Below are 16,021 nucleotides of genomic sequence, written 5' to 3' on the forward strand. Positions count from 1 at the left end.
CACAGGGCGGGTGCCGCTACCAAGAAGGCCCTCTGCCTGGTTCCCTGTAACTTGGCTTCTCACAGTGAGGGAACCGCCAGAAGGCCCTCAGTGCTGGACCTCAGCGTCTGGGTAGGACGATGGGGGTGGAGACGCTCCTTCAGATATACTGGACCGAGGCCGTTTAGGGCTTTAAAGGTAAGCATCAAAACTTAAAAAATAAAAATGGGAGCCTCCAGGAGCATCTTACCAGCATCAGCGTAGTAAGCTAATCATGGCTTGCACTTCTGTTACGGAAGTCTGGGCTTCACTAACTTAAATGACGCTAATATCATAGTTAAACTACCACTGAAGTTCCTCAGGTGTTTTGCCCAAGGAGAAGCCTCCAGTGTCGAAGATAGGAGCAACAAAACAGTTTTGCTGATTTTTCTCCACCCTCTGCTACCCAAGTTTTTATGTGCATCTTATTCCCACCAAATAAATTAAGGTATTGTGCATTCTAAGATGCTTAATGGAATCAGATGGATTGTGGACCACTTAACGTAATTGGAAATTAGGATAAGATGCCTACAGAACCTTAATCCTTCTAGCCAAGTACTAATATATATTGCGGACACCATGAGCACACCACAGTAGACAGACTTCACTTCTCTCAGCAACTTTTTTTACAGAACCCAGAATCATCGATCATTTTAGCTTGGAAAAGACTTAACTTGCCGACCTGGCTATGCAAGAGAGAGGAAGTGACCCACCTGTCTGCCTACAGATAATCTCTGCCATTGCTGCCATCTCTTTTGGGATCTACTGCATTTTAAATGGGGTTTCCTTTGGTGCCTTCAACTGGTGGTACATCGTGGGCATTTGCTGCATTGTGGCTGGCGCCTTTGCCACCTTCCGCATCTATGAGGTCTGCATCTCGGTGTCGCGCACAGAGGCATCCCCAGAGCTCAGCCTGCATCCCTAAACAAGAAAGTTCCAGGAGATGGATGCGATCCAGAAAAGTTGCACCGTCGCGTAAGAAGCCCTTTCTGTAGGATGTTAGTAACTGCATGGTGCCTCTGCCCAAGGAGCAAGATATTAGTGGCTGAACTTTAGACTGTATGGCGAAGGGGAAATACTTTTTTATTCGCTGCATTCCAGGATATAGCTAAAGGCACAGAACGTGTAACAGGTAATATTTTTAGCTCCAGACCAAAGAAAGCAAGAGGGACAAATAGTTCCAGCTTCCTTATGCATCACTCCAGTGCAGCTCAGCCAGCTCCTTTGGTTACATTGCCTGCCTCTCCTCCTTCCTATAGTATTCTCACAATTACCCTAGCCCAAGGTCACCCAGTTACATAGCTGTCAACTTTCAGATTTGAAAATAAGGGATCAGCAGCCTCACCTGTCCCGGGAACAGTCTATGGGATATCTAACAATCCGGGATAGTAGCAGGAAGCAGCGGAAAACGGCGCTGGAATAAGGGAATTTCCCACACCAAAAAAAAGGGAAGGTTGACAGCTATGCCCAGTTATTTCATGGGGATTTGAACCCTGGTCTCCCCAGTCCTTGTCTGACACTAACCATGACACTGCACAGGTTGGCTTACAATAATATTCTGTTTCCATCTTTGGGCTGAGGCAGAGCTGGGCTAACTAACGTGGTACAGGGGGGTGGCTGCTTGGCTTCTCCCCCCCCCCAAAGTCCCTTGTTCTTTTCTTCCCAGCCAAGCTGGCATCCTTCAGCAGCTGCTGCCAGGCGAGGACTGGATCTGAAGCAACCCTCACCAATAGGTCTGCCTTGTGCAGACAAATGGTGGGCTGGGCATTTATAGCAGGGCGTACAAATTACATTTGTTTTTGCTTTAGGTTTAAGAGTGTCGTTTTCCTGCCTTCACTTTCAACCTCCCCCAATCCCTGTAACATTTTATTTTACAGATAGGGAGATAGCTCTCTTGTATTTGCCCCTGCACTCTACCCCATGATGGTAGTTTGGGTGGTGGTGGTGCTTAAAGCGGGGTTTGCTAAACAAATGTCAGTCAATTTTTTTAAAAAAATTATTATTTATACCCCGCCCACCTGGCTGGGTTTCCCCAGCCACTCTGGGCGGCTTCCAACTGAATATTAAAAACAATACAGCATTAGACATTAAAAACTTCCCTAAAGAAGGCTACCTTCAGTTGCCTTTTAAAAGTAAAATAGTTGCTTATTGCCTTGACATCTGCTGGGAGGGCGTTCCACAAGGCAGGTGCCACTACCGAGAAGGCCCTCTGCCTGGTTCCCTGTAACCTTACTTCTCGCAATGAGGGAACCCCCAGAAGGCCCTCGGCACTGGATCTCAGAGTCTGGGCTGAACAATGGGGGTGGAGACGCTCCTTCAGGTATATAGGACCGAGGCCGTTTAGGGCTTTAAAGGTCAGCACCAACACTTTGAATTGTGCTCAGAAACGTACTGGGAGCCAATGCAGATCTCTCAGAACCGGTGTTATGTGGTCCTGGTGGCCACTCCCAGTCACCAGACTAGCTACCGCATTCTGGATTAATTGCAGTTTCCGGGTCACCTTCAAAGGTAGCCCCAAGTAGAGCGCATTGCAGTAGTCCAAGCGGTCAATCCCTTCTTAGCCAAATGTGTTCCAAATGCTTCTCTTTTTCCTTTCTTCCTCTCCTCCTTTGCATTTTAAAAACTATCTCAGTACCTTACAGTCATTCATTCTCCCCTTTTCTCCCATTAAGTTATCTGAGCACTTCCATTCTTTTCTAATCCTGTCGTGCCTAATTTCCACACAATTCTCTCTCTTTTCTGACCTTTCCAAAAAAAGTTGATTTAAATATACTTTTTTGACCCAGACCTTGCTTTTCCTTCTTGGCCTCTTTTTCCTGTTTCCCACTCACTATTTCTACCCCACACCCTAAATCATTTTGTTTCCCTTCCCCCTACATTTTTCACTTTTCTCCTTTCCTTGCCCCTTTGCCTCTTTGTATACACCTGTTTCCTCATCCTGTTCCTCCCCTCCCTGCCCCACTTCTCTGAAAGGCTTTATTTTGACTAGGATTTCCCAAAGCACAGCTCTAGAACACATTTAAATGCTTGGGATCAGCTTCGGAAATGGGTAACAGTATTAAAAAGAAGAGTAGCTGTGAGCATATGCAGAATCCTTTACCTTATCACAAGGAGCAGACAAACACTGGAAGGAAGAAAATATTGTTGTTGTTGTTGTTGTTGTTGTTGTTGTTTGCATTTATTCATCACTTAGTACAAAAATGTCTCAGAGCAATACAATTATTAAAGCATAAATGGTAACAAAAAATCAAGCTTACCGATAAGCTAAAATAACAATTGACTGAAAGCGCTCATCCTTCAGTAACATATGGACCAATTCTACCCTACCCTAGTAAAAGATGACTAGCAATACATACTTGGATTATCACCCAATTCAGAGCCAAATGCCTAGATGAACAGAAGCAATTATTTCCAAGGAAGCTTGAACCATTATACTTTTGACAACACTGCCTATGATCAGAGTTGAACCTCAGGCCACCCCAGGCCTCTCTGTCTGGCCCACAGAAAACTTATTGGCCTCAGCCACACACCCTCACCTCAAACCACACCCTTCATAAGCCTTACTATATTCTGTCCTTCAGGGATTTTTTTGTACACTTAAGCTGTGCACGCGCTGCACATTTACAGCACATTTGATGCACATCCCCCTCTCCCCAGAATTCTGGGTAGTTTGGAAATTGATCCAAGTTAGATGTGTTTAACTCTGCAAAATGCCCAGTCTTCCATTCTTCTCCAGCTAGTTCATTGTGAGGTTAAAGGGCATGGTGATGTCATAATGAGATATTACATCATGCAACATGAATGATTCCAGCAGGAGAAGAGTGAGACTCGCCCAGAAGAATGATTTGAGACGTTGGACAGTTTCCCTTATGAATCTGCTACTGTTCATCTTTTTATCATCATTAATATTTGCAGGAGCTACTAAAGGTATGATCTCTTTGAAAGGTATATGCCACATCTAAGAACATGATGTTGATTGTACACTACTATTGTGCTGCAAAACCACAAACAACGGACGGCTGGGGGGGGGAGGAAATGAAAGTGACTAGGTCAGACAAAAATCATTGTATGGTGTCACTCAGAACCTCTCTTCAGCTGGACTATTCTGTTCTCTATTATGTTTGGTGTACTTTGTTGAATATTTTAAGCTCCTGCCCCTTTAATTTCTGACACCACTCTACTGGCAACAAAATTCAGCGATTTGGGGTGTGTTGGTGGCTGGATACCTTGTCTTCCTGTCCACAGCTATTATTTGCCTTTTGTCTCCATCTGTAGTCATGTTAAGAATCTGAGAAGAACCCTGGTGGATCTGACCATAGCTCCATATAGGCCAGGTATGCCTTCAACCTTTACAGACCCAGGACCCACGTTTAACCCAAACTTGCATTTGGGGGCCCGCTTCTTAAATCTTTTAAGCATATATTTGAATGGTGGTAGTGCTCCTATTGCAACTCACCTTGGTTCTGACTGCAACCCACCGGTTCAGGACTAGGATGTAGGCCAGCAAATTCACTTCTCACAGTGATCACCTGGATTCCTCTAGAAAGCCCACATGTGAGACCATGAAGGCAGTTGCCCTTCCCTGCTGTCATTCCTCAGCCACTGAGATTCATTGGTATATCTAAATCTGGAGGTTCCATGTAGCCATAATGGACTAAATCTAGCACAGAAGTTGGTCATCCTTCAGTCCACTGGTTTCCGTGGCCTTAAGCAGACCTCTGATCATGACCTAAGAGTAATCCATTTGAAACATATAAACCTGTTATATAATTATCATAGAGCCGGGCTGGGGAAATCTTTGGCTCCCCAGATGTTGCTGTACTACAACTCCCACCAACTGTGAGTTGGAGTCAATGAGAGTTGTCGCTTGGCAACTCCTGGAGGGCCAAAGGTTCCCAACCCCACTCTTAGAGTAAGGTAAAGGTAAAGGGACCCCTGACCATTAGGTCCAGTCATGACCGACTCTGGGGTTGTGGCGCTCATCTCGCTTTATTGGCCGAGGGAGCTTCTGGGTCATGTGGCCAGCATGACTAAGCCGCTTCTAGTGAACCAGAGCAGCGCACTGAAACGCCGTTTACCTTCCCGCTGGAGCGGTACCTATTTATCTACTTGCACTTTGACGTGCTTTCGAACTGCCAGGTTGACAGGAGCAGGGATCGAGCAATGGGAGCTCACCCCGTTGCGGGGATTCGAACCGCCAACCTTCTGATCGGCAAGTCCTAGGCTCTGTGGTTTAACCCCACAGCGCCACCCACGTCCCTATACTCTTAGAGTATTGGTCTTCAATTGCTGGGTTGGGACCCACTGCTAGAGCATGGCCTGATCTAAGGCGTGGGTTGCAACGCTAGCACTAACAAACCTACAAGAATATGGTATAACATTAAGAAATGGGTCCTTGAATGCATGTTTGGGTTAAAGGTAGATCCAAGGTCTGGAAAAACTGAAGACTACTGTCTCAGAGTATTGTTTAAAGGCCTGGTGTTGGGTTTGGATGAAGAATTCATAGCAGGCTTCTGCTCTTTCAACCATAATTGAATAAAGTGGTTTTTTTTTAATGTACCTCATTTATCTAGAGAAACATAAAGTTATTATTCGGATAAATCATGAGAAGAAAGCGAACGAGGAGGAGGAGGCAGGAAGTACGAAGCACATCATCATACACCCTGCTGTACATAAGATTTCTATAATGAACGGTATACTTTTTATTATTCTTTATTAAAAATAAAAAGAATTATAAGGAAAAAGACCAGCCACTTTTACAGCCTCAGAGGCCCAGAGTTATTAAAACATCTGATCAACACTTATGTAACAAAAAAACCCCACTGTCCCCTTATGAAAATGTTTATACAGCAAACCAGTTTGATATGCAGATATTAAGGGATGAATGGAATAACGTATTAGGGATGTCAATCTCAACCAAGCAAAGGGAAACTGTGCTAAGTTCTATAACAAGGGTGTTTCTGGACCTTAGACTAAGACTCAGACAAAAAAATTATATTTTGAATTTACTGGAGTTAGGAAAGGGCTATCTAAGACATCTAGCTGCTGGAGATGATAATGCTTCTTTAAAACTTATGTTCATACAATGTCCCACATTGGGACATTGGGAGAGGGTAGCAGAAACGATTAATGCAACTGTATGAAAAAAACATTACATTTGCAGAGGAAAATATGCTTTTGAATTATATTCCCAGTACATGGAATCTAACTAAGGGGCAGTATGAATGTCCCTTACTATGGAAAAAAACCAGTATTGATGAACTGGAAGAATAAAAATGTGGCTTTCTTCAGCAAATGGATAGAAGATATGTATAAATTTGTAACACATGAACAAGTTGCAATGGATAAATTCAATGCTATTTGAAAATCATTTGTATAAACACTATTGGGTAAAGTTTGGGATAAGTATGATAACAATCTTGCAAGTTGTTTTTTTAAAAAAAGAAAGATAAACTTAACGTATGGAGCAATAATATTGTGGTTTCTGCCATCGTCCCTTGGCTTTCAAACAAAACAAAACCGTTTAGGGCTTTAAAGGTCAGCACCAATACTTTGAATTGTGCTTAGAAATGTACTGGGAGCCAATGTAGGTCTTTCAGGACCGGTGTTATATGGTCTCAGCGGCCACTCTCAGGCACCAGTCTAGCTGCCACATTCTGGATTAGCTGCAGCTGCCAGGTCACCTTCAAAGGTAGCCGCACATACAGCGCGTTGCAGTAGTCCAAGCGGGAGATAACTAGAGCATGGACCACTTTGGCGAGACAGTCTGTAGGCAGGTAGGGTCTCAGCCTGCATACCAGGTGGAGCTGATAGACAGCTGCCCTGGACACAGAATTGACCTGCACTTCCATGGACAGCTGTGTGTCCAAAATGAATCCCAGATTGCACAGCTGGTCCTTCAGGGGCACAGTTACCCCATTCAGGACCAGGGAGTCCCCCACACCTGCTTGCTCCGTCGCCCCAAAACAGTACGTCTGTCTTGTCGGGATTCAACCTCAATCTGTTAGCCACCATCCATCCTCCAACCGCCTCCAGGCACTCATAGAGGACCTTCACCGCCTTCACTGGTTTTTGATTTGAAAGAGAGGTAGAGCTGGGTGTCATCAGCATACTGATAAACACCCGGTCCAACCCCCCTGATGATCTCTCCCAGCAGCTTCATGTAGATGTTAAAAAGCATGGAGGACGGAACCCCGAGGCACCCCACCAGTGAGAGCCCAGGGGTCTGAACACTCATCCCCCTCCCTTTCTGGACATGGCCCAGGAGGAAGGAACGGAACCACTGCATAACGGTGCCCTCAGCTCCTCTACATGGCTCAGAAGGATGCCATGGTCGATAGTATCAAAGGCCACTGAGAGATCCAGCAGAACTAGGAAACAGCTAGTTCTGGAAAATGGTGGACTTCCATTTTCATATGGAGTAGGCAGTGGTAATGGATGCTCCATCTGGTCTTCAGTGTAGCTCCCAATCAAAAGAACCCCTCTTTCTCACTTCAAATGTTTGCTTCTGCATGCTGCATAGCCATGAGCAGCAAAACTCTACACTTGTGTACCAATGAATAATAATGGCACCGTTTTAATTACGACAAGGCTCCAGCTGTTCATTCTCCTTGATCTATGTCTTTCATGGCTGATGTTGGAATTTGCACAGCCAAACTATACAATAAGGAGAGTGCTGCCAAAGTCATTGTTCTTCTTCACACTGGGAAGAGGGCTATCTCTGCGCTTAGAAAACAAAGAACTACAGTAAGCCTGCAAATTACGTGGGGGTCATGTTCTGGGGATCATGCCTAAAGCCAAAATTGCATATAGTCAAAATGCACTGGGTTCAGTGGCAGGTGGGATTGCCAAAGGCATTTTTCCTGGAACCCCAGGAAAGTTGTGGGCTTACTGTATGTACATAACAAAACAATGGACAAAGAAAGTGGTGGGTGCATTAAAAAATATTGCATACTTCTGCAACTTTGTTACAGAAGTATGGGATAATGAAGAAGTTGACAAACATCCATCCAGAGGTGTCTTTTTCTATTGAGTAGCAGGTAAGGATATAGTTCAGCAGTGCTTAAAACTGAAATTTGTGTGTGAACCCACCTTATGTATGTGCATTTTGTATTGCCCATATATAGGACTGGGAAAAACCATGTATTTTTTCATTGAGCCATCACTGGGTTTTCAGGAATTGGTACTACTGCTGAAAAATGTTGGCAATGTATTTGTTGGGTCTGGGCCACTTTATTCTTCTCTGCTAGTATGCGAGAGAAACAAACAACATCTGTGGCTTAGCTTTATGTCTGAGCTGGGAACTGTGGTCTGTTTTGCCTCAAACAAACTACAATCTGTAGCTGATATTTATTCTTAGACTACTGATCATTCATCAGTAAAAGAAACCATAATCCCCAGTTAAGACATAATACTAAGCCAGTTCATTAACTAGAAACAAAATGATTGCTTATTTTTAAGTGATTGCTTAATTTTAATTGAATTGCACAGTTCTTAACTTTACTGTAGGGCCACAGAATCATGAAGATGTTGGATTACAAGATAATGAAGATGTTGACAAAAGTCTATCCATTGATCACCTTTTCCATCCAATACCATGTAAGAACAGTTAGCGGTGATGAAACCTGGAAATCCCATGTGGGCCAACCTTACATATCATATTTGCATGTCATGATAAACCATAGTTACTGGTTTGCACAAAAAGTGCATTTTCATGGCCCATATTTACATTTTCAGGGAGCCAACACTAGATTTTCAGGAACCAATTTAAATTCTGAAGAGTTGATAGTGACCTCATTTGCATGTCACAGTAAACCATGGATAATGAAAACTGTGGTTTACTGTGAACACATAGTTCTGGGCTGCTTTGCTTCTCTTTTTTTATACCAAGTGGACACAGAACCCATAGACTGCACACTGTCTTGTCACGCAGCGGGAGGGGGGTGGAGCAAAGCCAAAATTTGACAACACGCAGCCTTCCCAAAGCTGGGTAAGTGAGGCACTGGGTTTGGGGAGGGAGGTATAAGGCTCTGGCAGGGTCCTATAGCCCATCTATCTCCTTCCCAAAGCTGGGAAAGTGCTACCTGGCCTTTAGAAAGGAGGCAGGAGGACTCTAGGACCCTGTCAAGGCTCTCACAGCTCCTTCCCAAGGCCCAGTGCCTCACTTACCTGACTCTAGGGCTGCTGTGGGCTGCACATCCCAAATTTACCTATATGGGGTGGGTGGGCTTAACCCCTTCCTGTCTGGAATCTCCACCTGCAGTGAGAGAGTGGCATATTAACCCTTTCCTGCCCTGAGGGGAGAGGTTTAACTCTTCCCATAGCAGTCTTTTCTTTTCCTAGAGGGAAAAACATGGAGGGGCCCATTCAGTTACTGCCCCTTCTTCCCACCTACCCTCTACAACTACAATCTAGAGATAGAGACCAGTTACCTTTATAAATCAACTGGGGATTTGATTTGTTTTGTTTTGTTTCAGACAAACCACAATCTCAGACAAACAAGTTTGGATTACTGATTGTGATTTGTTTGAGCAAAACAAACCACGGTCCCAAGTTTGGACATAGTACAAAGCCAGTTCATTAACTACCCATGACCTATGTTCATAAGAAATTAGTGAACAAGGAATCTGATTTATTTTTTTAATTGAATCACATATTTCTTAACTTTTATTATAGTACCACCAAAGAATGACGATGTTTATAAAAATCAACCAGAAGATGTCCTTTTTCATCCGGTACCAGGTAAGGGCACAGTTAGCTGTGGCAAAACTTCCATGTGATCCAACCGTACAAATAATTATTCAGAGGCCATATCTACTTAGGTCTCACTACTGTTCAGTTACCAAAGCTACCAGAACACCTAGGCTTAATCTCTGATGCTTGCTATGTATTATTTATTTGGGGTACCCCCCATTTATGTGCATTCAATATGTGTGCGACCACACATCACATGCAGTGTTTGAAACTCCCATTGTTCTAGGCGCATTTTGCAACAGGGAATTTCATAAGCGCGAGCAGTTTCTGAGCTTTGGGCACAGTCCTGTGCCTAAGATTTCAGATTAAAACTGCAGAGTGGAAGGAAAGGAGGACCTTTTTCTGCCTCCCCACTTCCAGCTATTCTCTGAAGATTGGAGAAGAGACCCTCTTAAGAACATTAGGGGGTGGGCAGGGGAAGGACTAGACCATGTGAAAAACGAACATAATATTTCAGCTGCAGTGCATTCATTTTCAGCTTTGTATTCTTGCTATAAAAAAAGCACGCCTAGACATTCCATTGTTGTGCCCATAACCTAAGTTTATGGTGCCATTTAGCTCCTAGCTTTCATATCTCGGTTTCTAACACTTATCACATTAAAGTCCGGAAGTGGTCCAAAAAGTTACAAAAGGGGGCAGAATGGGGTGGAGGTGGAATGTGGTGTTTGCAGGCTTTTTCAATGGTGTTTCAAATATAAGTGATTTTACTTAAGCATGTGGTGCCTTGGAACTTAACCCCCACATAAATGAAGGGTTGCCTGTATATACTTTGCCCCCATGCCCCCTTTGGGAAGATTCCTGTGGATTTTCAGGAATCAGCAAAAAGAGTTGTCAATGACCGCATTTGCATGTCGTTATAAACCATAGTTAAAGGTTAGCTGTGAATTACTGACCAATTTGTTTGAAGAAAGAAACCATGATCCCTGGCTTGGACATAATGGACAGTGCATTAGCTATGCTTGAACTATGTACATAAGAAGTATTGCACAAATTAAATATTTGTTTTTAATTGAATTGCATTCTTAACTTTTATTACAGGACGAATGTTTAATGAAGATTTTGACAGAAGTCCAGTAAAAGATCTCTTTTTCCAACCGGTACCAAGTAAGGACACAATTTAGCAGGGGTGAAACCTGAAATTGCCATATGATCTTACCTTACATAACATTTGCACAAGAGATGAACATTTTGTATTGCCTATATTTAGAGCTGGAAAATAGTTAAATTTTCAAGGATCCAGTCTTGACTTAGCTTTATTTCTGGCCTAGAGATTGTGGTATGTTTTGCCTCAAACAAACTATGATCTGTAGCCACTGCTGCTGCTTCTTTTAGTGATGATTTGTTAAAGCAAAAGAACCCATCCCTACATCAAACATGATGCTACACCAGATCAGCACATTCACAGTTAAACATCAACTATGGATTACTTGCAGGGGTCACCAGCCTGTGACCCGCAGTGGTGTGTCACTGAGCAGGTGCCCCAGACTGAGTTTTCAATTACAAAAAAAAAAAAAAAAAAAGGCCTCAAGTTCTCCTAGAAAGAAAGATAAGGGGCAAATTGTGCAGGTACCTTCTAAATGATTTCTGTGAAATGAGAGTGGTGTGGTTATCTTATATATTTTCCTCAGTACTGTACAGTGGAACCTTGGTTGTTGAATGTAATCCGTTCTGGAAGACCGTTCGACTTCTGAAATGTTTGACAACTGAGGCGCAATTGCCGGTCGGCAAAATCCATTGAAAAAATGGAGAAACGTGCCTCAGAAGCTGTTCGACTTCTGAGGCGTGTTTGAAAACGGAAGTATTCACTTCCAGGTTGTTGGCATTCAAAAACCAAAGCATTCAGCTTCCGAAGCATTCGATGACCGAGGTTCCACTGTATTGAGGAACGCTCTCTGTTGTTACTAGACAACAACAGCATCAGTGAGTGTGTGTGTGTATAATCTCCATAATTAGGAACCATTAAGACATAGCTGACTTCCCATAGTATGTGCATAAAGTTGTTGGGAGTGATTGTCTAATTTTATTATGCCATGCCCCCTCCATGGCAGTCATTTTGTGACTGGTAGGTACTCTAACACTCTCTCAAAGTTCAAAATCTGCCCGCTAGTCAAAAAATGTTAGTGACCCCTGGTAGACTGTGACATGTAAACTGGGTTACTTTTTCAAATCCCTGGGAATTTTCTATCCAGAGGATCAGGTACCTAGGATTCCTGCAGCCCTGCCCATATATTTTCAACATGTGCTGTCAAGATCTCTCAGATAAACCAAGAATACACTTCTCTCTATGACATCTGTGCACCAAGTCCAAATGGCAAATGCATGCACAAAAGTGTTTTTGGATTGCTCCCCCATAGTGGAATACCCATTGCCTGGAGAACCACTATAAGATAAATCTTTCAGGACTTTTTTTTCAGTCTGGGCTGGCTTCAGAAAATCTACAGTATAACAACAAAGGCAACAATGGCAACAACTGCAGATAAAATAGTGATCTATACAAAGATGTACAATAAGCAGTTTTCAACATATATTTAAAAAATTATATTCAGAGCTTGATGATGATAACTTACTTATATAGTGAATAATTGGTTTCCATTCATTTGTTCATTCACTGCTATGCCGATGAATCTGTTGATACTTGTAATTCAGTTAATTTAACAACAACAAAATGCTTGGTCCCACATCTTTTTCTTTTTCCATCATTTAGCAAAAAGAATGCTTGATAAAGTTAAAATGTATGGTTTTAATTCTTGCTGATCACACATTGACTTCTTTTCATACAGAATTAGGTAAGCAATTTAGTGGATTTAAAGGTAAACAGCTGTTTCCATTTGATTAATTTTAAACAACTGCCCTGCCTTAAGTTTCAGACAATGCAGAGATTGAGAAGCGCATACAACTTGTCTCCAAAGAAGAAGAAAGACCACGACCCCGGGAACAGATACTGTTGGCTGTATCCTCAGCAACTCTGTGTGTTTTAATATTGCTTACAATGCTTTGTGGTATGACTATATACCAATGTAGCAAAAGAATTAGGTAAGTCTTCCCATCACACAAATGATGAATTCTAACGATCCATCTGTATATTCTGTATTAATAGTCAACACATTATCTAAATGTGGTTCCTTGTGTAGCCAAAATGGCATCATCCACACACAAGAGGAAGGCATCAGTAGGCTTGGGGGAACCCAAAGGTTTAGAGAAGTATTTTTTAAAAACCCCCATAAAAAAACCTAATTTGTAGTAGAAGAGGCAAAACAACTCAGTCAAGACAGAACATGCTCAGTGGGCGCAGAACACTGGCTAACTGCTATAGGAGCAGGGGAGGAAGAGCAATGGAATGGAGTATCCTGGAAGGCAGAATACATGATTAACTGACTCAAATCTTGGAATGGGAACACTCCATCTTGCAACTTTATACTTATAGGTCCTATATGTTCTTGCTCTGATATTAAAGGGGGGCAGGGCCCTGCCACTGGGGGCAAAAAGCTGCCTGTCCCTTTTTAACATACATTTCTCGCATCTCCCCTAATATGCCTGCATGCTGCCATCTCCACATGGAAGTGGCTTGGTAAAGCAACTGTGTGTCAGATGACCATGCAGGTTGCAGGCAAATGCTCTGCATTGTGGAGAAACCTACATAGGACATGCTGTGCATGGGGGTGTCTTCCATGTGGGAAGGTATTTCGAGTGACGCAGCCCTGAGATCCTTAGAAACAGCAAACACAAAATCAACACCCCCTCTTTGCATTCCAGTTACACAGAGCTCTCATTTACTTCTTCTGAAAATCAAGCACTATTTGGGCCATCCTTTTTCCATCCCTATCCATCCGAATCTGCAATGTCTAGAACTGAGAGCTTGATATGGAATGAGTCCGGACCAAGATCAGTAGGACGGAGCCCCTCGGTGGCTAAACCCTCAAGGATGCTAACATTTGATCCTGTTGTACACTCAGTAGATGAGGTGTCATCATTTTCTGATGAATCAGCCCGCACTCTAGAGTCAATCAGGCTTAGAGAGACAGAACCATCTGAAATAGTGGCACCCTCTCAAGCCCCATCAACTGAAGCACCACCTCCAAGTGCACCAGCAGCAGCACCGCCACCAAATGAGCCAGCAGCAGCACCACCACCACCTCCACCAAGTGAGCCTGCAGCTGCACCCCCGCCCCCATCTGGTGGCCCAGCAGCACCACCACCTCCACCTCCACCAAGCGAGCCTGGAGCTGCACTCCCACCACCACCTGGTGGCCCAGCAGCACCACCTCCACCTCCACCAAGCGAACCTGGAGCTGCACCCCCACCACCACCTGGTGGCCCAGCAGCACCACCTCCACCTCCACCAAGTGAACCTGGAGCTGCTCCCCCACCCCCACCTAGTGGCCCAGAAGCACCACCAGCACCGCCACCACCACCACCACAAGGTTAAATCCTGATGTTGACGATGATTTTTGAAAAAGAAGGAAAGAAATCTGGATTACTAACTTCACAGTTGGCTGCTCCGTACAAAATTCAGAGAGAGAGAAATATTGAGATTCTGAAGTGAGGAGAAAACCAACAAGGAAGTTGGGACTACAGGGGTCTGAAGGCATGCTGGAACGGTATTGATAGCTGAGCTTAGTGAGAAAAAAGTGGTGTAAGAAAGTACGTACTCCCAAGAGACATTGGAATAGTTTCATATTATGATGTGGGAAAATAAATAAATAAAGCTTTGAATCACTAGCCATGGCAAAAGCCACATAAGGTTACGTTACATGAATAAATTTTCTGTACAATAAATCAACTATATGAATGAACTCTCGTCTCCCCTACATTAAGATGTAGACTTGATGGCTATTTTCAGCCAGACTAATGCAGAAGTCACTAAATATGGTGGTGAGGACAGTCAGCTAGGTCCCCTTGCTGGTGTTAACTGATCCTGGGAATAAAACAGGTTTCTGTGAAGTTTGGGAGTAATACGGTATGGAGCTATAGGAAACCTCTTTCCATGCATCCTGAAATTTATGAAATCAGCAAGGCATTCTTTCCTGAAAGACAGCATTAGTATGGGGTCTCCCCTATGTGGAGTTCATAACTTTTCTACTGGGCTTGTTCAGCAACCTAACCTACAAAAAATTACGGTAACTACTGAAGCTTTTTCTGACATGCCAGTAAAAAAGGATGTGATTAAAAGCAAGGAGGCTAGGTATGCAGCAAGTGAGAAACCCTCTGTGTGGTTCTGATCGTCCACTGAAATAACATCCAAAATGTTCAGCGCTTACAGGAAGCCTGCTGGGATCGGCTGCGATAGAGTTCCCTTGGGGGAATGCCATAATGCAGTTGGTCGCTGCAGGGTAGCTGTCACCGCCAGTTGGCTGATCAGCAGTTACAAGAAGCACGGCCAGCAAGCTTCCCTTGCCAGGGAACAATCAGGAGCACTTTAAGGCTCCCAGTTGTTCCTTGGAAGCCAGCACAGGTTACTACTCCCAGCAACAATAAGGCCACAAGTGCATACCCATCCAATTGGATGGCATAAAACACACAATGTAATGCTGCAACCAAATTCCACTGCATGTTTCTTACCACATGTTGCACACACCTGTGCAATTACAAGTCCTCCTCCATGTAATTCTCTATAAATTCACCTGCTCAACACAGACATAAGCAAACACGGGGGGGGGGGCAATCAACTCATCAACAGCAGAACCTTAGACCCACTTCAACCACACACATTGAGCAAATAAACTTTAATATGCATAATGAAACACAGTATTCTACCACCTTAAACATAGTTTCCCCAAAGAATTCTGAGGGGTTTAACAATCTCTCTTCCCAGCGAACTCTGGGAATTGTGGCTCTGTGAGGGAAATAGGATTTCCTAAAAACTCTCAGCACCCTAAACATGCTACACTTACCAGGATTTTTTTGGGGAAGCCATGTTTTACACCTGGTATGTCAGAGCACAGGTAAGCCTGGCAGGACAGCTTATTCTATGGTGTTAACTCCTTCATGCATTAATTAGATAGAAGCATGTTAGCTATACAAGGCAGATTATCCCACATTATGTATTTAGGGGGGGTCTCATATTATGTCCTTTATTTTTCCCTGACCAAAGAGGCCTGCCCTGACATTACCCAGAACGAAAGCAAACTACAACTCCCAGCACCTCTAGCCAACCACAAATCCCAAGCTATATAGGACAACACAGCACCAAAAACAAGGAATCCAGACCTTTGACAGAAACGCCCAGCCTGAATAAATCCAGTAGGGCGCA

The 16,021-nt window shown here is 43.6% G+C and overlaps 1 protein-coding gene across 4 annotated transcripts; it reads left to right on the forward strand.

The window, feature by feature from the left end:
- Positions 1-1,437: 1,437 nt before the first annotated feature.
- LOC128405461 (formin-2-like) lies at positions 1,438-14,564 on the forward strand. Of its 4 annotated transcripts, none has more exons than XM_053372161.1 (8): positions 1,438-1,773; positions 3,755-3,945; positions 5,592-5,711; positions 8,509-8,616; positions 9,694-9,759; positions 10,810-10,875; positions 12,633-12,804; positions 13,525-14,564. In XM_053372161.1, exons 2-8 carry the CDS (start codon positions 3,816-3,818, stop codon positions 14,195-14,197), a joined length of 1,335 nt encoding a protein of 444 aa, XP_053228136.1. In that variant the 5' UTR covers positions 1,438-1,773; positions 3,755-3,815; the 3' UTR covers positions 14,198-14,564. The 4 variants fall into 4 exon arrangements, with proteins under 4 accessions (XP_053228136.1, XP_053228138.1, XP_053228137.1 ...); XM_053372164.1 differs by lacking the exon at positions 1,438-1,773 and adding an exon at positions 4,294-4,352 and having other exon boundaries at positions 3,856-3,945; XM_053372162.1 differs by lacking the exon at positions 1,438-1,773 and having other exon boundaries at positions 3,187-3,945; positions 8,527-8,616.
- The last annotated feature ends 1,457 nt before the right edge of the window (positions 14,565-16,021 follow it).

The sequence above is a fragment of the Podarcis raffonei genome, chromosome 17 (assembly GCF_027172205.1).
Source record: "Podarcis raffonei isolate rPodRaf1 chromosome 17, rPodRaf1.pri, whole genome shotgun sequence".
Lineage (NCBI taxonomy): Eukaryota > Metazoa > Chordata > Lepidosauria > Squamata > Lacertidae > Podarcis > Podarcis raffonei.